The 22,671-nt window shown below is 41.5% G+C and overlaps 1 protein-coding gene across 1 annotated transcript; it reads right to left on the bottom strand.

The window, feature by feature from the left end:
• Positions 1–12,193: 12,193 nt before the first annotated feature.
• IL20RA (interleukin 20 receptor, alpha) lies at positions 12,194–22,230 on the bottom strand. Its single transcript, XM_010574639.1, has 6 exons — positions 22,103–22,230; positions 18,965–19,143; positions 18,129–18,304; positions 16,333–16,477; positions 15,643–15,782; positions 12,194–13,105 (listed from the first exon to the last, which is right to left on the bottom strand). The coding sequence occupies exons 1-6, from the start codon at positions 22,174–22,176 to the stop codon at positions 12,194–12,196; spliced, it is 1,626 nt and encodes a 541-aa protein (XP_010572941.1). The 5' UTR covers positions 22,177–22,230.
• Between the last annotated feature and the right edge of the window lie 441 nt (positions 22,231–22,671).

Here is a 22,671-nt window from a genome sequence, read left to right as displayed (position 1 = left end):
TGGGTTTAGAGAGGCAAGTCCAGCTGCCACTTGCACTGGTTTAAAACTTCCCTTGAAGCAGGGGGAAGTGCTGACAAGCCTGGAGGCAGCTTCTCACCTAGGGACCGAAAATGAGAGGGGAAAAAGGTTTGCAAGGGGTTTGTGTGGTCATGTATGCCAGGTCTTGAAGGTGTTTGAGTCCAGGTGTGCATTAGACGTGTGTTCTGAGGTTTTTCAGGCTTTCCTATAAAACTGCTAATACGGCAGTAACCAAGTCCTGAAACTTTACAGAACCCTCAATCTGCACCTCTCCGTGTGCTGTGTCACACAGCAGACTTCATAAAAAAACTCTTCAAGAAGTCCTGGGTGACATGGTTTACCTTTACACCATGGGCAAGGTTTGTGGCTGAGTCTTTACTAGACTGACTAGCAGAATAGGGAAAAGTATAAAAGTTTGTGTGCAGAGAGTCCCTTCTTTCAGTCCCTTGGTGCTACTTGTTCTGCAAGTGGACGTATAGTCCTGCTAGTTCTGAATTTATAGTTACAAAGCAAAATGCATTTCAGAGATACTGGTGCCAAAGACATGTCTGTTTGGTGACTAGGACCATTAAAAGTACTGTTGTAGCAAGATGCTGGGCTAGCTAGTCTTGCAGAAAGGGTGTAGGTAGGAAAGGTGAGCTGTCTGTCCTGGGTCCGCAACCATGCTTCGAGCTGTGTTGTTTGGTGTGTGTCCCTGGAAGAGTTTCTAGCAGGTCTGTACTGCTTTTGGCTGGGATGGGGTTAATTTTCTTCACAGCAGCTGGTGTGGTGGTGTGTTTTGGATTTGTGGCCAAAATGTGGTTGATAACACAGGGATGTTTTAGTTCTTGCTGAACAGTGTCAAGGCCTTCTCTGTTTCATACCACACCCCCAGCAATTAGGCTGGGGGTACACAAGAGATTGGGAGGGAACACAGCCAGGACAGCTTACCCCAACTGACCAAAGGGATATTCCATACCAGATGACATTGTGCTCAGCAATAAGAGATTGGAGGAAGGGTGGACATTTGTGGTTATGGTGTTTGTCTTCCCTAGTAACCATTACACATGATGGAGCCCTGCTTTCCTAGAGATGGCTGAACACCTGCCAGCTGATGGGAACTAGTGAGTGAATTCCTTATTTTGCTTTGCTTGTGCGCACAGCTTTGCTTTCCCTATTAAACTGTCTTTATCTTGGCTCACAAGTTTTCTCACTTTTACTGTTCTCACTGCTCAGCAGCTGTCACATGGGAAGACTCAAGCATCCTTGGTTTCTTTAGCATAAAAAGCACTTGGATATCCTCCCTCCCTCTGACAAAGCGAGAGCTTTGGGAAGGTGGGGATCTCTCCTCATCCCAGGGCATTCACAGACCTGGAGCCAGGCTCTCAGGCACTGCCCTGGCCTCCCCACTCAGTAGCATGACACATCTGTGCCAAGCAGCTTTCATAGTTTAGAGAATGAATCAAAGGATTTCCCCTGCAGCTCCTGGTGTTTGTTACAAGAAGTTGCAATGTGTCTTGGCAGCCAAAATGCTCCTGTTTCCTTCAGTTCTGCTCCAGCTCAACAAAAACTGCCCAAGGCAGAAACTGAGTCCCTGCATGTATTGCACTAGGCAGACCAAAGCTGGTTTGGGGACAGAGGTTTGGGGAGCTTTCTAAATAATAAACACGGAGTAATAGAGGCAGAAATAGAAAACAGGAAGAAATAATTTGCTTTGCCTGAAGTCCTAGTGAAGTATGTTGCAAGCCTGAGGATTAAATGCTAAATCCCTGTGCCGGATCTGAACTGCTAACAGTTTTCCACCCCTAACTGAAGCTGCTTGTCCATGTTGGTATTTCTACTGTGCTTGTTGCTATGAGATTTCTATTTTTAATAGATAAAATTCAGACTACCTAGTTCAGGTGCTTAGTTTAACTGAATTTCAACTGTGTACACTGGCTTTTGATGTTTCTTTACTATTAGGAGGGCTGGAGAGGGCACTGGATTGTGGAATAACAAGATTACCTTGGTGAGACTGCTAGGATGAGGTCCTTCCCAGCTAACTCAGTGTGGAGTCTCATGTACTCTCTTGCAGAAGAGACAAAAACAAGTAGTAATCAAATCATACTGAAAGAAATCTAGCCATCTGCCCTGTGTCATGGTGACCAGAAGTTAGAAGATAAGCCAATTTACAAACCTGGTCTCAATGAGGTTGCTTGTTTTGGTCTTTATATATATTTCATGGAAACTCTGATGGGCTCACTATAGCAGATAGATAGCTTTCTGATAAATGATAATGAAGTTATGAGGAACATATCTGCCTTCTTACTAATGAAAAACATAACAGTCAAAAGCTAGGGAAAACAAGCACAACTGGCCCATCCACTTAATGGATTTTGATTATTGCCATTTACTGGAATATTTGGCTTTGGATCAGTGAGGAGCCTTGAAGACACGTTTCACCTCTGTCAGGCACTTAAAACACTAATTTTTAAGGGACCCAGTAGTAACCTGACCTGATCGCTGCACAAACTACAGATAATAGGTGGGATGGTTTTGCTTTTACAGGATGGACTTCAAAACAATCACAGGTATTAAGACAACACTTAGTAATGGGAGATTCTGCATTGCTGAATGCCACAGAAATGTCAGGAAATTAGCCGGTGTTAGAGAGTGCTCCAGGCACTCAGAACAAAATCTTCAGTTCCCATTTTCTATCTTCATTGCATTTTCCATCAAACATAGGACTGAGCCCCCTTTCATGGAAGAAGGTGGAGTTTCTCTTCCAAACGCTCCAATCCTTGGTAGGAGAGACCAGCTCTCGATGCAGTCACTGAGGATCTCAGGTGCTGATCACGCTGCTTTTCAGACTCTCCAGCCCTGACAGAAGCAATGGTTTTCTCTCTCTCATTTTCATGTGGTGTTGAGAGGGAAGCTAGCAATTTGGCAATGGCTTCTACATGTCCTGCTTGCATGGTTGGCCAGCATGCACGCTGGGTCTGAGAGAAGCACTAAAATGTCACGATTTTGCTGAGATTTCCTTTGAGGTCAACTAGGAAAGGAAAATGGGTGTTAACCTTAACAGACTTGAGGAAACATGGCATGGCACAAACAACAGGGTAAAACTTCTACTGCTATAATAATGTACCACTGCCAGGAGAATGGAAAAAAATAGAGCATATAATATTCAGACCTAAGGCCAGCTGCAACATAATGTCGTACAGCCATTCTGCTCTGGAGGGAGGTTGTGGGTTGGCTGCTCTGTGTCACTTAATCTTGGGTCAGCTTATTTTTATTAATGGTATTGATACAATCTTGGAAAACAGGAGTATTTTCTACTCCATAAGCATAATCTGCATTTTGAAAAATAAAAGGTTTTGAGAAGCTTGCTTAGATCGAACTTGGGTTGATTATGGAGAGGTTTCTATTAAAGATAATGGTGTAAGTGGGATAGAACTGCTCCTTCCTGAGAGACCCATTTATGAGAAGTTTATTAGTTGGCATAATGGAAGAAAGAGTTTTCTCTTTGCCACACAAATCAATTGTGTTTACTAATTGGGTAAAAGGTGATAGTCTTGCCGCACCTTAGTGTGTTGGACTGGAATGTGTTTACAGAGACGTGGGACTGTTTTGCCAAGGGCTGCAAGGTTGGGTAGTTCTGACACCTGTGTTTTTGGTAAACTAGAAGTACAATTGTCCCAGAGGATTGTGATGAAATATTTATGATGGCAATGGGAAATCAAGGGTGTTGCAAATACAGAAAGGACACAAATAGAAGTAAATTAACGTCTAACTAGTGGTGTAAGGTGATGAATACAGCAGATGGTTTGGAGGGTTTTTTTTTAGGTTCATGCTCACATTCATGTTTTAAAAGCCTTGGGATCAGTTTGCTGAGAAACTTGTGCTTCCTTAGTAGTAGAGGAGCACACAGACCAGCTCACTGCTGGTTGCAGACGCTCAGCAGCGCAGGGGACGTTGCTGCAGGTGACATCATTGCTTCAGGCCCTTTCTCAAGCGGCTGCAATAAAGTCCCTCAGCGAGCAGAAGACTGAGAGAAAGGAGCAGAAGTCAGATTTCCTGTCACTAGCCCTATTGTTCCTTAGAAGTATCTTTGCTTGTAATCCTTACAGAAACAGTTTGAATGCCAGCTTCAGGCAGAGGCTAAACTTGTAGGTATAATTAATTTGGAGCACTTTGCCAAATGCTTTCATTACTGCATGTTGAGAATCCTAGTAGATCAGCGCTGGGATGTAGGCACTCCTATTTCCAGGTAGCGACAAGTTCTGGCCAAAAAGGAGAGGGTAGAAAGCTCCTGCCATTGCCCTGGGGCAGGCACATGGCTTCTCTGCTCATCTACGGCATGATTAAATTCCTGATTCGGTAGAACAGAAAACAACCCTTAAACAGCTTTTACTGTTTTCCTTTGCTCTTTGGCAATGCACACCATCTTTACCGCAACCAGCTGCACTGCCTGACATTAATTTTGCTGGCTATCCCTTTCTGACTGATAACTGCTGCCCTACTGTCAGGCTGCTTTTTTGCCTACAGCTTAAAAATGTGAGGCCCAGGGAGACAGGATGTAGGAGGAAAAGAGAGAATAGTGCTGAGCAGCAGAGCAGACTGCTACCCATGTTTTTCCCCAGCTAAAAAATATGGGGGGGGCTGTTTAAAATTTCTGATTGACCATGAAAGCTCCATGAAGTTTAATAAAATTTGTATTATGTCCTTATGGAGCTGGGTAAATAATAAACATTTGTTTCCATCAGTCTGTGAGCTATGCAAGATCAATCTTGCATATCAGGGAAAAGTTCACCCCAAAAGTATTTAAGATTTATCTTTAAAACCTATTTAATTGTAAAAATTAAATACTTTTTGTTTTCTGTCAGGATGCATATAATCTGTGGTAACTGCTTAAAGAGTAAAATGCCTCTGTGACCACACAGGAAAACATAAGCACATTCAGTTTAGAAGAAGAATAATTTTTGGGGTGTTTGTGTAAGTCCATTTAGCAGGAGACAAATACAGCACACTGTGTTTTTAAGTCCAGTGGGAGAAGAGTAAACAGTCTCTACATTACATTGCACAACTGAGTCCCTGTGATCTTTTTGTAGCGGTAATGGTGCTTACATTGCAAGGAGCAAGAGGTAGTCCAAGGAACATCATTTTCCCAGAGACAGGGCGAGAAACAGATGTACAGAAATATTATAACAACTGTCTATTTTGCACAGAGAATAATTAAGCAAACTTAGAAACACATAAAACCATTTTGCAACAGTTAGAGTATTGATGAAAAAAGATTTATCTTTGAGCACTTGCAGAGCAGAGCTCATTCAGGAGGAGCACTGGGCTAAGTGTAAAATGGCTATTCAGAGCTCAAAAGACCAGAAGTGTGGAAGCTGGCATACGTAGTAAAGGGCATGACTGAGAAACCTGAACACTGGTGGAGAGGGCCCCATCTCAGCCCAGAACAGGGGGTTGCAAAAGCAGAACCACTTCCCTCAATCCATGCCTCTTCTGAGGCCAAGAGCAAAGGAGAGGTGTAGGACCAGTCCCACCAACAGCTTGACTGCATAGTGGGATTTTTTCTTCACTGTTTGGGTTGATGCAGCTTGCTGCAGAGTAGCATTGGCTGGCAACACTCACCGATAGAAAACAGAAGCACTTAATTCGATTCTTACCCTGCTCCCTGGCAAGATCAACCATATCTAAACCACCCCTGACTGATGTTTCTCTATTATTTAATTCTTAAGGACTGTCTGCTTTTCCCAGGCTATCTACTCCACTGGTCTACTTGGAAGAAAGCAGTGCTACAAAATAAACAAGCAAACAAACCACATCCAGCAAGACACCATTAATGTCAGCATTAATGAAGTGGTGGGACAGAATGGGCCAGCATGGGGACAATGGGGAGCTCGCCCCACTCACCACAGCAGAGATTAATGCCACGTTAAGATGGCTGCATGGCATGGCTTGCTATCTTGTCTTCCCTAGAAAGCAGCTCTCCTAGATCGGTTTGGCTGACTTTGCCCTGGGGGTCACATTTGCCAGACCTCTGATCTTCTTGTTGGTCATCTCTGGACTCTGCAGCTGGTTCACATACTAAATTTTCACCTTAAAATTTCACTTTTTTAATTCAAGGCAAACTGTGTATGTGTATAGCCCTTATACTGCCAACAACTCAGAGTAACCTGCACTGTGGTCACATACTGGTGAGGGGAATTGTGACCTTAGCAGTTAATGCATGGCACTGGGGAAGGAGGACCTATGTTTTGTCCTCCCCTGTCCTGTACCCCACACTTACTGTATGATGGTTTTCAAGCCATTTTAGCCTTTACATGTATCAGTTTCCCTGTCTGTAAAACTGGAATAGCAACTCCTCTTTCTTTGTATTTAATGACTGTAAAATTCTTGGAGGGCCTGAAATATGAACAGAAATAAAAATCAAGGCCAAAATTAAAATACACAGCTGATGTATTGAAGTGCTAACTTTCCTAATCCGTAACAGTCGTAAACGCTTAAATCTTTCGATTTCTGTCACACTGAAGGTGTCTGGGTATTTTTTGAGAGTTCCCTGTTGATTTCAGTACAGGGTCCTGGCAAACAGTTCCCTCCACTCCCAGCTGCCTGCAATGATATAATCACTGAGAATTTAGAAACCCAAAGCAATTTTCTGCCCTGATGCTGAGCCATGCTGCTGTCAGCATGCCGACTTACTTACTTTGGACAGCTGGAAGATGTTGTTTCTTAATGCCAATTTTTGGAAGGCAGAGCTGATGATGCATGTTTACCTACCTGGGCGAGTTTCTGTGACATGAGAATGGTTTCTGGCACCACGGGAGCCACTGCAGCAATTTCGGATGCTAGCGGACTTTTGCACTTGCTGAAGCTGCTGTCAGAGATCGGGAGCAGAGCTAGCTTTCTACCTGGATGAACAACTCCTTGTAACTTTCACAAGGTAACGAGTAAGGCAGAGTGAGATCTAAAACGCTATCTTGCAAGTCATCCAGAATTAGGACTGTTCCCTTTCTGCAGTTTTCTCAGCCTGCAGAGACCTTACAGTGTTGTAAAGAGCAGTGGCAAGCAACATGCATTCAGAGCGGGAACAGTGTGATTGAAAAACATTGCTGTAATGCGGGTATTGTTCCTCCAGCAGAATGGATGCAAAACCCAAGAGCTGAAGAAGCACTACTGGAATGTGTATCTTCTCTCAGTAAGTGAGGATTTTCATAGCTATGTGGTGCTAAGGAGCAAGTCCTCTTCTTAAAACCTAACTTAGTCCAGGAAAAATCTGTCTCAGCTATACTGATTCTGGAGGTTTTAGAAAACTGAGGTCTGTACATTTTGTTCTCTTTTTTTTTCTGTACCAGAAAGGGAAAAGACAGTGAGACATTAGAGACCAGCTTAGCATTATTGCCGGTACAAATTACCAAAAATCTTTATGGTTTCTAGATGACACTAAACATGAAAATGACTTCCTACACTTCCTGCTATGTGATCCTGGGCTGATGAAGCATGAAACCTACATGCAAAATGAAAGTGGAAAAATCTTGACTTGTTGCTGTGTCTTCCTTTTATGGAGAACACTGGTATTTTGAATGGACAATGGGAGATAGCTGAACAGGTTTTAACCTTCGACTTTGCAAGAATGAATCATGTCGGACATAGAAGCTGCAATTGTTCAAAAATATGGTGCTTGGAATAACTGGTTTTTAACTCCACTGTATAGATGAGCCAACATGTCTTATTTAAAGAGGAAAAAAAGGATTAATCAGTTTGAAGACTTGACAGCGTATGAGCACCATTATACCATTCAGCATATTCCAGGCAAGAAATGTCACCCATCTGTTAGCATTATTATTGAAGAAAGACATGCTTGTTTGAAAGACCTACAGGCATTGGAGAATTTTCACAGCCCTTGGTAAATAGTCAATTGTCTTTGTTTTAAAATGTTCAAACCACGCTGCTGTTCTATTTTAGGTTTCGCTTGCTTCACATTCCAATCATTTCATCTGGCTAAGCCTGTATTTGCAAGTTAGGCCTTATGGAAGTCATAACTTAACTCTCTTCTGATAAACTTTGATAGATTTTGTCAGTCCCAAATTCAGGAATTCATTCCTCTTTAGGGAATTGCTAAAGCATAAGCCTAACTTAAAATTTAATTTGAAATCAGTAGAAACTGAGCATGTTTCTGTGCAGTCATTTATTAATAATGTAATTTGAAATATTTCCTTGCTCAGGACATTTTCATACTGTGTGTTTTCTAGACCCCAAGATTGTTTTTCAGAGCTCTTGCTAGACCTACCTTAATATCCGTAGGAAGAGCTGTACTATCTGATTAACAGTGTTAGCTACTCTTTCCAGAGCCCACCTCTCCTTCCAACCACTGCATTACCAGCATGCTGCGAATTACTGGTCCATCACAGATGCTAATATACTGCTGGTATCTCCAAAATGCACCTGCTTACCGGCTGCCCACAGTGGGCCACTCCAAGAACTCTTTTTGATCCCACTTTTGCAGAGAACATCCTCAGCTCAGCCTTGTCCAGCCACCCATGCTCCTTTAGTGGTCCTCTGGTGAGGTGATGAGACTGCCCTGTGAAGTCCAGGCAATCCAGCTGCTCACATCCAACGGCTGTGCAGTTTGGCTTTCCTTCTAACAATGTGATCATTTCCCTGTGCTTCACATTACAGGTTATCCTGCACCATGTATTCCTCATCTGGCTAACTTCATGCACTGGGCGGGCACCCCAGCTGCAGTCCTTATCGTGCCAGGCACACAGCTCATACTGCACTTTTGCCTGCCGTAGCTGGACTTTTCTATCTGCTTGTTCTCATTGTGCAGTAGTTTTTCCAGGGCTGCTGTAAGTCAGACCACAGGTATCCTGCACTCAGCTCCCTGTTTCAGTCTCTCCTTCAAGAACCCTGTCACTCTCTAAGCTGTAGGCAGCAAAACCACACTTACAAATTATAGTTCCTTTTCCAAAACTGTGTGTGCCCACACCTAGGTATCAGTTTCATCACCATTAGATCGCATTTTGATAGCTAGGTTTCTTTTTTTCAAGCTCAAAAGAGCATTGCTTAGTCCTTTTATAGTAGTATTTGCCTTCTATCTTCATGGCTAGGCTTATTGTGTAAACTGGATGCAGTTTTTCCAGTAGCGGTCACAGCAGCCCTGCAAACACAGGTAAAGTTCCATTTTCATTGCCACAGTAGTCAAGAAATAGACATCCTTTTGTCCTCAATGTACTTCTACTTAGTTCTATTCACCTCCCACATAATTTTCAAAATAATTTATTTCAAGGCTACAAAGAGCCTTATGTTAGCATAGTGTGTAGTATTTGCTTTTGGCTGCATTGAGTCTGCTAAAGTGGCTAACTAAAGTTTAATGAAGTGTAATAAAGACTAGGGACATGTCAGCTCTCTTACTGCTTGGATCTTCCATGTAATTAATAGTTGCCTCTTGTCTGAAATCTTGTAGGTAGAATTACAATTTTACATGGAAGTATTTTGCTCCTTGCTGACTGTTTGGCTTGCTGAAGGTACCATGTCTGATCAGTTTCATTTGTTTCATATAATTAGAAGATTTTAAGGAAAAATACGAGTAACTTTGAGGATATTAGAAAAGCCATCGACAATTTACTGGTATTATACTGATGGAAATTGACACCATTTTTTCTGCCTCATCAATTCCAGAACTTGACTAGCTAACCCAAAAAATTCTTCTGCATATAAAAGAAAGTTCTTAGCTTTGTTTACTATTTTCTTTCCCCAGCTTTGTTTGCTGTGATTATTCCGAGAACACTTTGAAAGCATATCTTATAAATATGAAGGACTGTTTGAATAATCTAGTATCAGTTCTGAATTTAATGCAAATTCAGATCAAAAGGAAGCAACACTGAAAGTGCTGCACACTTCCATTACAAATATTTTGATCCAAAAATTAACTATTATTTCAAAGCATAAATTTATCGTGAAAATGCATCTGTGATTGCAAGCATCTCAGTACCTCGTGCCCTGATCATGAGTAATGTTAACTAGGAAGGCAATGCCTTTTCAAGTACAAGAGAGGAAATAAATGCCTTAATTGTAATTGAAAAGTAAAAAAAAAAAGGGGGTAAGATACAGAGAACGCAGATTACAATGACCAGAGAACTGAATGAAGTGAGATTCTATGGTTTAGTTACCAAGTTTTCAAATTTTTATCAGCAATGACTTGATTACCATACGTTAAATGTCCTTCTATGTAGTAACCGTCAGTGCAAGGCTTGTTTATCTAACAAAAAAAGAAGGAGCAGACACCAGCAGCTGGCAAAGAAGGCCAGGGGAAATACAAACCAAAAATAAGGGATACCTTCCTCTTTAAGGAAGATTGGTTGGCAGCTGCACCAAACTGTTTAGGGAGCTGGAGCATCCTCATCCTTCCATATGGAAGACAGACACTAAACACAAGTGATTGGTCTTAGAACAGCACCAACTAGGTAAAATTCAATGGACTACAGAGAAAAGTAAATAATTGTTTCCTACCTATGCATTAGAGGCCCCACATTGCAGAAGACAATCAGGAGATTATGCACAAAGAGGTTAGTTAAGAAATCTTTAGGATATATTGAGAAATATTTTGGATGACTTAAATGAGGCTGGTAGTAGCAGAAATTTTGACTTTTTCACATCTCCAACTATTTTCTTCTTTCATACTGAGCTATAACCCTCCTCACTAACCTCCCAATGCACAAAGGCACTGATATTAGTAATTAGGTATAACATTGCTACATGACCTGTACCTTTACTATAAAAGCAGTTGAGGGCATTGTTTACATCAGATCAGGAGACATCAGCATGAAATATTTTACTGTCATTTCTGGTTTTAAAGACTATGACTACAACTGAAATATGTCAGAGAATGAATAGTCACAGAAAATGCCAAGGTCATGCAACCAAAACATTACCCAAGAGAAAAGATACTGGTAAAGGTCTTCCTTCAAAAATACACCTAACCATGTACCTAGTTTGGAGGGTACAAGTTTTAAACATCTCAGAAAGTTTTTTTTCCTCTGGATTTTGCTTCTCCTCTTCAAAACCAAACAAATCATTACTATGATTTTTTTTTGGTATACAAAAAAAAGTCCATTAAGTGGAAAAGTGACAGATACGCTTTGAAAAGAAAAAATATCATTTGCCCTAGTAATTAATTTCTAGAATATCCTGTAATTTTACTATCCTCAATAAATATCACATGACGTGGAGAAAAAGTAAACTTGTATCAAAAGTCCTGGTCAGGACACCAGATAATAAAAGAAAGCCCACAGGGACACTTTCTGGGTCTGCCGTGGCAAGTGGGATGTGTCTGAAGAAGCAGCAGTGTGTCTGGGGCAGAATTCTGCCTGAGCTAGTCACACCAGCCTGCCGTGAAAGTCATTGGAGAGGAACAGACACTTGCAGGACATGAGTCATACAGATGCTGTACTGCGAGTGTCTAAGGCTGGGTGAGACACGCTCCATCCAGTAAGATTACAGGCATTTCACTGAATCCCTCTGTGCCACATTTTCCCCCCAGTTTAAAGTATGACTAATGCTTGCTTTCTTCTCCCTTACATCTGTTGAGCTTGTAGGCATGCCTGCTAAAAGAATTGTTGCTGGTTGCATATCTGCATGGCTCAGTATGGAAGGGACCCCACACCTCAGACAAGTCTTTCAACAGAAATAAGAACTTCACAAAGTAGAAGAGTATTTATAAAACGGAAACAAAATATATACTGGAGTGCCCTTAACTTCCACAAAAGTCAGCTCAAACCATTACAAGTAGCAGGAGTGAAACCTAGGAAAGACTGCATTGTGTCAAGATACATGAAATAGCCCAGCAAAATGTCATATTGTTGCTTTTTATTTGCTAAAAATAACTGTCTTCAAATGCTGATAATTTGTTTTGGTAGGATTACAATGTGAAAATCCTAACAGCACCCTGTGTAAAAATATATCTTTTTTTAAAAAGAAGATAATCTCATAACCATCATGTTTTACCTCAGACGTTTATGATGGAGGTCAAAATCACTTACATCATGTCTGGAAACTGTTATAAATAACATATGAATAAGTTGTTCAACTGTTACGTTCTTGAAAACTTCAATACATTAAGATGTGTTTGCTCCACTGAGTCTACCACTCTCTTTGGCAAAGTAAACAAGATTTTGCATTTTAGAATATTTTAGAAAATTATTGTTCAGTCTTCCATTTCTACATGCAGTCCCCATTGTTCCTTGAACTGCAGGAGATATGTTTCTTGGTCCTCTGATGATTCGTCAGATACCTTTTTCTCATACAGTCTGGACAAAATTCCCTCTTTGTCAGGATCATCACACTTGAATACTCCTTCGCACACCTGATTTTCAACACTGGACAAGGTAGGAATATACAGTCTTCCAGTATGGGGATCCCAATCTACTACTATGGTCTGTTCACCCTCTTTCTCCGTGAGACCCTGTGCTATTTCTTCCAGCTGAGGATAGGATGTCTGCCCAGATTTTTCAGTGTCTAAGTCCACCAAGTTGATATGGGTCTCACTTGGCAATTCATCTGCTGCATCAACCATCTTCAAATTAAGTTCCTCTATTTTCTGTCCCAAACAAGGGTCTGCTGCCCTCACCAGTAGTTGGGGGCAATACGGCTGTCCTGTTTTCTTATTACCCAAGTCCCCCAAAGCAATCTGTGGCTCACCTGGTAGTCCCCTGGGGGCAGAAGTTTTCTCTTCTAGTTTCTGACTGGGAGTGAAGTCTTCAGCCCTTACATCATGTTCATACTCTACAGTCCCTGCATTTTTCTGTCTGAAGGTATTGTTTGTTCTAGGCTGGCCATAAGATGGCCAATTCCCAGTTTTGTCCCCTTCCTCTTTGTGTGTAATATCTTCATGTGAAATATCAAGCAAGTGTTTTGTTTCCGGCACTTCTTTTGAAGGCAAATCCTTCCCTTCGGTGCCATTGTAAATGGTGTAGTAACAGGGACTTTTCCCTCCTGATAGACGACTGGATTCCTGAGATGGCTTGTACTCATCCATGTTAACAGTGATAATGTTGACCACTATTTTTTCACATGGTATGAAAACCCTTTCTTTGCATTTGTCAGTGTAGTGCCATACCTGGAAAAAAAAAAATAGTTTTGAGTGAAGTATAATAAAAATACCATCTTGCTACTTCTTATACTGTCATATATTTTTAAAATATAAGGCTAGGCTAGACTTTACTAGGAGGTTATTTCAATTTAGGGAAAAAGGAAATTTCATCACATAAACCTCCAGCGGTGTTAATATGCTCCACTTTTTTTATGCTATCTGAAGTAAAACTGTATTATGACCAGCTCTAATATCCCTTCTCTCATCTTCTGCATGTCAAAATAATGATTAGAACAATTTTGTCAAGTTCTGTTTTTGTTTCCACTTGCATAAACTCAAGTGACTTTGGAGAAAACATCAGAGTTGTCCTTGGGTCACAGATTACAGAATCTATTCCACTCTTTTTAACCAGTGAAGAGAAGTGCAGTCAAAACCACACCCCAGAAGCACAGTCAGGTACCATGTTAAGGTATAGCTTACAGAATACTAAATAGTATCAGGTTTCCTTTCAGAGAAGAAGCTATACATCACGTTGAAGTACAGCATATGGAGCCTGCATTGTGCAGTCTGTCACAGGCTGCTTTTGTGACCCTGTGATAGATCATCTAGTTAAACAATAGGAATCTTTCTGAAACGAGTAATGTTTCTAACAGTAGTAAATACTGTATGAGCAGTCACGAAAGGAAAGTGCAACAGAAAAACAACAGCCAGAAGCTGCACTTCAGTGCTTTCAAGCTTGAATGGAAGACTAAGACCACTAATCAATGTACCATGTAGTCTGAAAGCTCCCCCAGGGCAGAAGTGCTGGACCAAAACAAACTGCTTATTCCACCTCCCTCTGACCACATGTGGTGCCCATGTGGAATCGTCTGTAGGTTGGGAAAGCCAGAGAGCATCATTAAAATACCAGGTCTATACTCATTTGTTACCTTAACAGTAACTGAATCCAGAGGTGGAGAAATAAAACTGAAGCTTCAAGGTGGTCATAAAAAAGTGCAATGGACATTAAACACCCACCCACCCCCAACATACAAATTTTACATTTATTAGAGAAAGAACTCCTGGAGTTGGAGTTCAGTCTGCTATTGAGTGGGAATTTTTCACTAATTGGCCCTTTATGTTCTTGGACTGTAAACAGCTCTGTCCTGCTAGCTCTCCAAGGGAGACCAAGCTATCTCCCCACCATGTCCTGCATCCCAGGATAAAGAATAAAGAATAAGAAAGATGGTGAAAGACTTTTTACCAGGGCCTGTAGTGAAAGGGGCAACTGTTTTAAACTGAAAGAAGGTAGATTTAGACTGGATAGAAGGAAAAAATTCTTTACTATGAGGGTGGTGAGGCACTGGAAGAGGTTGCCCAGAGAGGTTGTGGATGCCCCATCTCTGGCAGTGTTCAAGGCCAGGCTGGATGGGGCTTTGAGCAACCTGGTCTAGTGACAGATGTCCCTGCCCATGGCAGGGGGGTTGGACTAGATGATTTTCTGAAGGTCCCTTCCAACCCAAACCACCCTGTGATTCCATGATTCAGTGATAAAGCTGGTGCCTCAACAAGTGCAGGAGGTGTCTCTGTGCACATCTGAACACACTGCAGCAGTAGCTGCTCTACTCCTTCTGAACCCACAGCCCCTCTGTGAACATTTCTCCTGTCACCTCTGTGCTGCTCTAGATTTCTTCAGAAAGACCAGCGTGTTGAAACCAACTCCCTTATACCTCCCATCCCACAGCATCACGCAGATGGGATTAACATCAAAGTGTTCATTCATTATTGTAATTGCATGTTTATGGTTGAGCAACTTGTTTAGAGATAGCTGTGAGAAAGCTCTGCTGGGCTTCTGAGCTGGAAACCAGTAACATTTCTTAGACTTTATGTGTTCTTTCTAAAAATTAACAAGCTTTGCAGGTCTAAGAAACTTGCAAACATTTTACGTAGAAAGTGTATTTGGGCTGTCTAACAGAATGTGTTTGCTCAGACATTTTGGGGTGTTAGGAAATGGTGCAATATTTGAAAGTATTCTTGAAATGCAGATTAAATTATCTGTGTGATGCACACGTGCTAAATCCTTCACAATCACAATTAAGTGGAAGAATCTGGTAATACCCAGTAATAGTCCAAAACAACATCATGGGGTTTCAGTACTGCTTAATTATCTGCCCTTCTTGTTTCTGAATTCAACCAATTAATAACCTTTGTTCACTGAATCTCTTCTAGGTAAGGTGCTTCTTCCTAGATACATTTAGGGAGTGCTGACTTCCTAACAGAGCTTGCCTCAGTGCACCTCAGACCTTGCTTATGACAATGACTCTTCCCAAACAAACAGTTCTGTTCTGATCCTCATTAGCTCTGGTCATCTTTTAGATACAGTTGCTAACTTGAGTTATTACTCTGTTTTTCTCACATTTAATAACCCTCATTGAGATGTTCTTTTCTTAATCTGAGTGACAACTAGAGCTTTTATTTGTAGCTAGCCATGGTTTCATCCCAGCTGACTTGGAGCCGCGGAAAATGCACAGCTCTGCTGTGAGTGCCAAGGTTGGCAGTGACCTCCTGCAACACAGAACACTTACCAGGTTTGTTGGATGTTTCTGTTTGCTGACGTGAATATGCCTGTGCACACAATAGCATGTCATTGAAATAAAAAGGACAGCCAGCATGACAGGCAGAACACATCCAAATGTGACTGTTATAGTCTCATCTGCTGTTTTATCTGTTAACAAAACAAAAGTTTTCATTGTACCGAGCAACTTTTTAATGTATTCAGATAGTAATGTGTGCATTCACCACATTGCTTTTTGGCTATGGGATGCAAACGTTTTAAATAAACAAGGAATTTGCAGGAAATTTTTTAAAAAATGGCACTTGAGCTACAGGACAAATTTTTATTATTATCGAAATTATAAAATAAATTCTAAAAAGAAGTAACAACTCCTCCCTCAGGTTCTCCTGCTGCTAAATTCAGACTGACCCATCTCTGCCACTCCCAAACCTCATTCAAGGAGAAAAAATGTTATCCATTCACTTAGACTCAAAGAATGCAGATCCTTCTCCTCAGAGGTACTGACATACTTTCTAGTCAGTAGATCCCAGCTATGTTTTATTAAAGGCAAAGATTTTTTCATTGGTACAAATGCACAGAGAGGGGAGAAACAATGTTAGCTTTCACTCTCAGAATTGATACATAAAAAACTTAGAAACGCAATCACCATGATTTTTTCTAACTTGCATCTTCTCTTTGTAATTTGCCAGCTTACACATACCTTTCAATGTAGCAATGCAACATTCTTTGGAGAACCCACTGTGCAAAAGTGGTGTGGTGACACGTATCTGTGCACTGACACAATAAGTTGTTCCAGGTTCTAACCAGGGCACAACCAAGGTGTTGTTGCTGATGGAGAAGAACCACTGAAAGACATAAAAAAAAAAAAAAAAAAAAAAAATTTTCTCCCCCTTTAACTCCTCAGTTATGGAAAGGTAAATATCTTCCATACAAAATGTGTCACAAGCACACATATTTTCTGGAAAGAATAATGATACTATAAGAACTGCCAGCTGCATCCTTTTTTTAACAAATACAATCAAAACTCAAGTTATTTATTAGGTCATGTCCTCTCTGAATATTTCACCTTCCATTCAATCATTCTTCTACCACTACTGAACAACTTCATGCTTTATATGAAGTAGAACCATGTGCCACCATTAGCCCACATTCTCATGCTGATGTTGCAGTAGAGCTAAAGCATCACTCCAGCCCTGTCCTGACACATAGGCCAATAAAAGGCACAGAGTACAGTTTCACAAAATCTTTCAAATTGGGATGTTCTGGTAAAGATAGGAGCCTTAGAATAATGGGTGTTATGTAAACCTTGGAGTTCAAAGTAAAGCAACTGCTATATGTCAAGCATCTTTATGGAAAAAAAACCCCCGAAACCGAACAACCTAACTTTTGTCTTCCTCTAATTGTTAACCTTGGCATTTTAATATCCCTCTTGACAGAAGGTGACCTTTTTGGTGCAAAGTTTCTGTCTCAGTTCAGGAAATTCAGAGATTTGCCAGATAGAGGTTGTGCCTGGAGGACGGGAACAGAAGAATGAATGGGTTTTTTTAGCTGATCACTGAACTCTTCCTCATCTACTGTGTTTGTGCTGGGAAATACTACTTGCTAATGAAATGTCAATCTGCAGAGACAGGCAAATGAAGACGTTCAGATGTAGTGACAAAGGATGGACTTTGTCACGATGTATTGTGAGTATTGCTGGTAGACTGACTGGCTGGGGAGTGGCCCTGCCAAAGAGGACTGGGGACAGGCAGTGAGCTGAATGTGAGCCAGCAACGTGCCCTCACAGCAAAGGAGGCCAGCAGCATCCTGGGCTGTGTTAACAGGAGAAGAGGGAGCAGATGGAGGAAAGGATTATTGCCCTCCACTCAGTGCTCATCAGACCACATCCAGAACACCATGACCAGTTTTGTTCCCCCCAATACAGAAAAGACTGGCAAACTGCAGTGGGTTTGTAGAGGATCACCAAGATGGCTGGGGCTGGAGCACTTGCCCTGTGAGGGGAGGCTGAAGGACTGGAGTTTGTCCCACCTAGGGAAGAAGGGAGGGCTTCAGGGGAACCTAAGAGCAGCCCCCAGGATGACCCAGGGAGGTCATCAAGAAGGCAGAGCCAGGCTGTTCACAGTGCTGAACGGTGGGAGGATGAGAGACAATGGACATAAGTTCAAAAAGAGAGGTTCAGATTGGATATAAAGAAATATTCTTTCCCTAAGCAGAAAATCAAGCAGTGGAACAGATTGTGCAGTCTCCGTCTTTGGAGGTTTTCAGGATGCAACTGGACAAACCCTGAGCGACCTGGTCTGAGCTCACAGCTGATCCTGCTTCGAACTGGACTTCGGACTAGAGATCTCCTGAGCTTCCCTCCAACCCAAATGATCCTACAATTCCTATGAAGGTATGAATCCTATTGCGATCCTTGCTGTTGCGGACAAAGTGCATTTTAAGAAGCACAGAGCACAGATTTAATAGGTCCAGTTCTACAGCCTTGACAAAGCTTACCCGCTTCTTTGTTTTTTTGTTGAGGACAGACACATTGTATTGCAGGCCAGGATACACCTGAAGCAGAGATACGGATTCTTCTTCAGGACTTCTCTTCCACTTCTCAGGAGCAGTCAGAACAATTGAAATAGATTTCTCAGTAGAAGATACACTTACCATGGGTGGATCAATTTTAGCTGGAAAAATGAACATGTACAAAAACCAGTCAAATGCAGCAGAGGCACACTGATTTGTCCATGCAGTTTCTTGAAGTGGATGATATTAAATTTTTGTAATGTTTTGAGGTGTCTAGGACTTTGAACAATTCATTTATATTGCTAGAAAATTATTTTATCAGATAACTAAGAGGATCTTTATAGTGAGAAGGTGAACACTGACTTGGAATTTTGCCTAGGAATTCCTGTGGCTTCGCAGTTTACAACCTTAAAACTCCATTTGCTAAAACAAGCTAAATTACCAGGATGTTCTCAGATTATCTGGCACAGATAAGAGATATTGTGATCTAAAGTACGATTACTGATTGGTTTAATAGAGCCTTTTTAAAATAAGAGCTCTTTATACTGTGGATGTGCCACAGATTTTATTTGCCTTGAGTAAAGCTTTACCATAGCACGAAAGAGTATTCAGTATATACAAGACCGTATATCTAACACACATATATCCAAATTCTAACATTATTATTTCAATTACTTCTGCCAAAAGCATAAATGTGAAACAACTGCAAAAAACCCTAACCTCATGTTAAAATATCACACGCTATGAAGGTACATGCAGTCTGAGCACACAGTATTAATCAAGGCCATTGAACATCTGGCTGCGTGATTAGCTTTCCTTACTGTCTGTAAGAGGGTTGAATCGTGTGGTCTCCATCCAGTCAGAGCACATCCCATTTAGGAAGGCTTTAACGCTTGCGTAGTATTGCTCTTCATAGTCAGAGGTCTCACTGGAGAGGTCACACCATGTTCTGTTAATATTCCTGCATTCTGGCTTTCTAATCCATTTGCCAACACCGTATCTATATTGAAAAAGAAAGAGAATGGAGCTGTACAAAAGATATTGCCGTGATATTAGTCACCTCGTAACATAGCACAGAAACTGATATTATGGCTGATAAAACAGTTTGCTTGTTATGCAGAAAACTGCAATTTCAAGGAATTCCCAATTTCAGCTGAGATAAAACACAAGATTTTCAAAAGTTTTTCATGAAAAATAAATCAGAGAAGGCCCTATCCAGAAGAGGCCATGTAGAACTAACTGGGATCTTACTGATACCAATCTAAGTCCAGTTTTGCTTGCACAGACCAGAGATCTTTCTACTTCAGTCTCTACCACTTTAGTTTAAACTCTAAACACAAGATAACAGAGTCAGGATAACTATTTATATAGAGACAAAGAGTTCTCACAGAATGGTCAGTGGCTCATCCTCGTGTACGGAGACAGATGATGCTCAGGGCATCCAAGATGAGTGGACAGGAGACTACTCATTGCTGACTGTCAATTCTTTTTCTAGTTTAAAAGAAAGACTCCATTGGAATACAATGAACTTCAAAACCCTTCTAGTTGAGAAAGGGGCATATACTTGCTACCAACAATGCCTCGGTACTGACCAGCTCTTAATACACTAGCAGAAGAAATCAAGATTTCCTTGGAAAATTCCTGCCTGGATTTGCTCAGAAGCTCCTGCTCCTTAAATTCACATTATTAAGAACTCCCCTTTGGCTGCTAATTAGTAAGGGTGTGTGGCAGCTTCTACATGACTGCAGGACAGTATCACTTACCAGCATTTTCCACCCAGCTCAAGGCCTTGCTCTCCTAGGTGGGTAGAGGCACATATGAATATTTTTATATTCAGTGTGAAAGATGACCATATCTATGACTACAGACTCTTCTGTGGACCAGCTGACCCTGCAGAGTCAGCGTAGCTAGTGCTCTCTGAGCTCTCACATTCTACACAATTATCTTTCATTCCATAATTACTGAGCACTCTCCCCTTTTCTAGGAGCTGGACTGTGGCTCCTCTGTTAGCACAGAGGGCAAGATCTGAGCAAAAGAGATTGCAGCCTCTGTAGTAGCCAGTTCAAGTTGCAGGAAACTTCTGGAGATCTACATTTGGTTTAGTGTCATGAAAACATTACTAGATCAAGGGAAGTGTAAATATTAGAGATAAAGATTGGGAGCATGACATCATCCATGACAACACCTATTTGTAAGCTAAACTTCCAGCACATCCTTCAGAATGACCCAGTGCTCTCTTGGTGGGAATAAAGGAAATGGATTCTGGTCCTCACTCAAATTCCTTGATATCCTACTGTTGCTGTTTGGGTCCCTATCTCAAGCGTGGTGTCCTCAGCTGCAGTTTGGGTCCCTGCCTCAACCATAGTCCTCTGAGACTGCTGAACTATGGCTTGATAGGCATAGGCCAGGCCCCAGTACAGTGTGAGGAGCTGCTGGTTTTCATGGGGGTAGACAAGGCACCCCTCTATCAGGTGGCACATCAGTTTGCCAGCGTTGCTTGCCTGTTTGGGTGTAAAGTCCCAGGTTATGGGAGGTGATACCCATCCTAGGAATCTGCCCAAATTCTTCCATACACCCTGCCAGCCAGGGACTGGTTGCTTGAGGGCACATTTCAGTATTGCCTCACCCAAAACTTGTCTTCTCTTATACCAGGATGAGACCAGATTCCACAAACCCCATAATATACCACCAGTATTAATTATTAGTATTGAATAGCTCACATAAGGGTGGAACAAGGACCTCGGGAGCCTGCATAACAAATCCATTTGTATCAATGCCAGGTAGGGAGAGGGAGATGTATTCCCTCATCTCCTCCACAAGATAGCTCCCACAGCACAGCAAAGCCATCAGTGCCAGGACAAAGCACATAGCCATTATTTGTATTACTGTGTTCCCAAGCTCAGCAAAATAGAGATAAGCAAGCAGCCAACAAACTCCATGACAGGCACAGGAGCTTGCCACTTAATAACTAGCTATAGCATGCTTAATGCAAAACTGCCGTCGTCGTGCCCCATGTTAGGCACCAAAAAGGACTGTGGTGGGTTGACCCTGGCTGGGTGCCACCTCCTGGGAAGCAGGGCTTCAGTACGCGTAGTGGTTGCTCTGGAAGACAAAAATGCCCCCTCTTCCGTCTGCCTTTACTTAGCTTTTATATCTGAGCTGACGTCATATGGTATGGAATATCTGTTTGGTTGGTTTAGGTCAGCTGTCCTGGTTATGTCCCCTCCCAAGATCTTGCCCAGCCCCAGCCTGCCGTTGAGGGGGGCGAAAATGTTGGAGAGACAGCCTTGAAGCTGTGCCAGCACTGCTCAGCAGTAGCCAAAACACTGGTGTGCTATCAACACCTTTCTAGCTACCAATGCAGAGCACAGCACTACGAGGGCTGCTATGGGGAGAATTAACTCCATCTCAGCCAGACGCAACACACCCAGAAAGGTGCAGACCTTGAAAATGTAAGGGCCTGATTCCAATCACATTACTTGGTTTTCTACAATACTTGATAACTTTGGTGGATTTTCTCCTAGACTAGAGAGGCTTGTGGGATCAGAAGAAAACAATGGGGGTGGAGTCTGTTAGAAAAGACCAATGAAACATGGGGTGCTGTTAATATTCTGTTAAATACTGCATCTCCAGATCCATTTAAATGCGTACAGATGTCAATCCACAGCATGGTCCTTCATGCTTCTGTCTTATTTCTCAGGAATGCCCCTGAAAGCTTCCATGTTGCATCCCAAACTTCCTTCATAGGAAGAAAGTCTCCTCACAAATTTTTTTTAACTGGACCTGAAGTAAGCAGTACCAGAAGTAAAAGTTAAAAACTGTACTGCTTAAGTCTAACCCACATTTTAGTTCTCCTTTCTTTACTTTTTCGCAGCCCTATCTGCATAAAGATTTTTTAAATTATTATTTAAAATGCTAAAATAAAAGTCAGTGGGGATAAAATAAAGAAGCCAACTTACACTGAATACTTCACCTTGTAGAGTACTCCATCTCCTGTGCCTTCTGGTGCTGACCAGTGAAGGACATTCTTCATGTTTATAGATTCAAAATGGACATTCCTAGGGTCGGGCAAAGAACAATACAACTCTCCTGAGAAAGAAAATAAGAAAGGAACAACATATGCTAAGAATCTGCAAATACATATGCTTCCAAGTTAACCAAAAAAGACACTTATTTTCAAGTAAGCCATAAAATTATTTTTTAAGCAAGCCACAAAATTCTACATACTGCCTTTCTTATCATTAAAAGCACAAGGTTGTTGGCCATGGAAATTCAGTTTTTTCAAAAGTGTCCCTAGCTAGTGCAGTCCCAAATTCCATCTGTACCAGTGTGTTTTTTCTCTAGCAAAAATGGCTTTGCCATTTATGACAGACATTAGCATGGAAATATTCAGGGACTGGAAACTAAAGCTAGAAAAGCTTGGCCTAGAAGAGACATGCATTTTTTTAAATTGGAAAGGTATTTGAACATCAGTTTGAATACTGAATAACAATTTAACACTGGAAATTATAAAAATATCCTTGATGCT

Source organism: Haliaeetus leucocephalus, unplaced genomic scaffold (genome assembly GCF_000737465.1).
Source record: "Haliaeetus leucocephalus isolate CR32 unplaced genomic scaffold, Haliaeetus_leucocephalus-4.0 Scaffold450, whole genome shotgun sequence".
NCBI classification, from domain to species: domain Eukaryota; kingdom Metazoa; phylum Chordata; class Aves; order Accipitriformes; family Accipitridae; genus Haliaeetus; species Haliaeetus leucocephalus.
Note: the sequence above shows the minus strand (reverse complement) of the source record. Positions and strands in the feature narration are given on the sequence as shown.

Bases quoted from the DNA above. Each gene is read 5' to 3' on its own strand.
- IL20RA (XM_010574639.1), bottom strand. From the start codon at position 22,176: ATGAAGAATGTCCTTCACTGGTCAGCACCAGAAGGCACAGGAGATGGA. The intron at 15,783-16,332 runs GTATGTGTAAGC...TTTTGTTAACAG, and splicing joins TTGCATTGCTACATTGAAAG to ATAAAACAGCAGATGAGACT. The intron at 13,106-15,642 runs GTAAGTGTTCTG...TTTTTTTTCCAG, and splicing joins AGAAACATCCAACAAACCTG to GTATGGCACTACACTGACAA.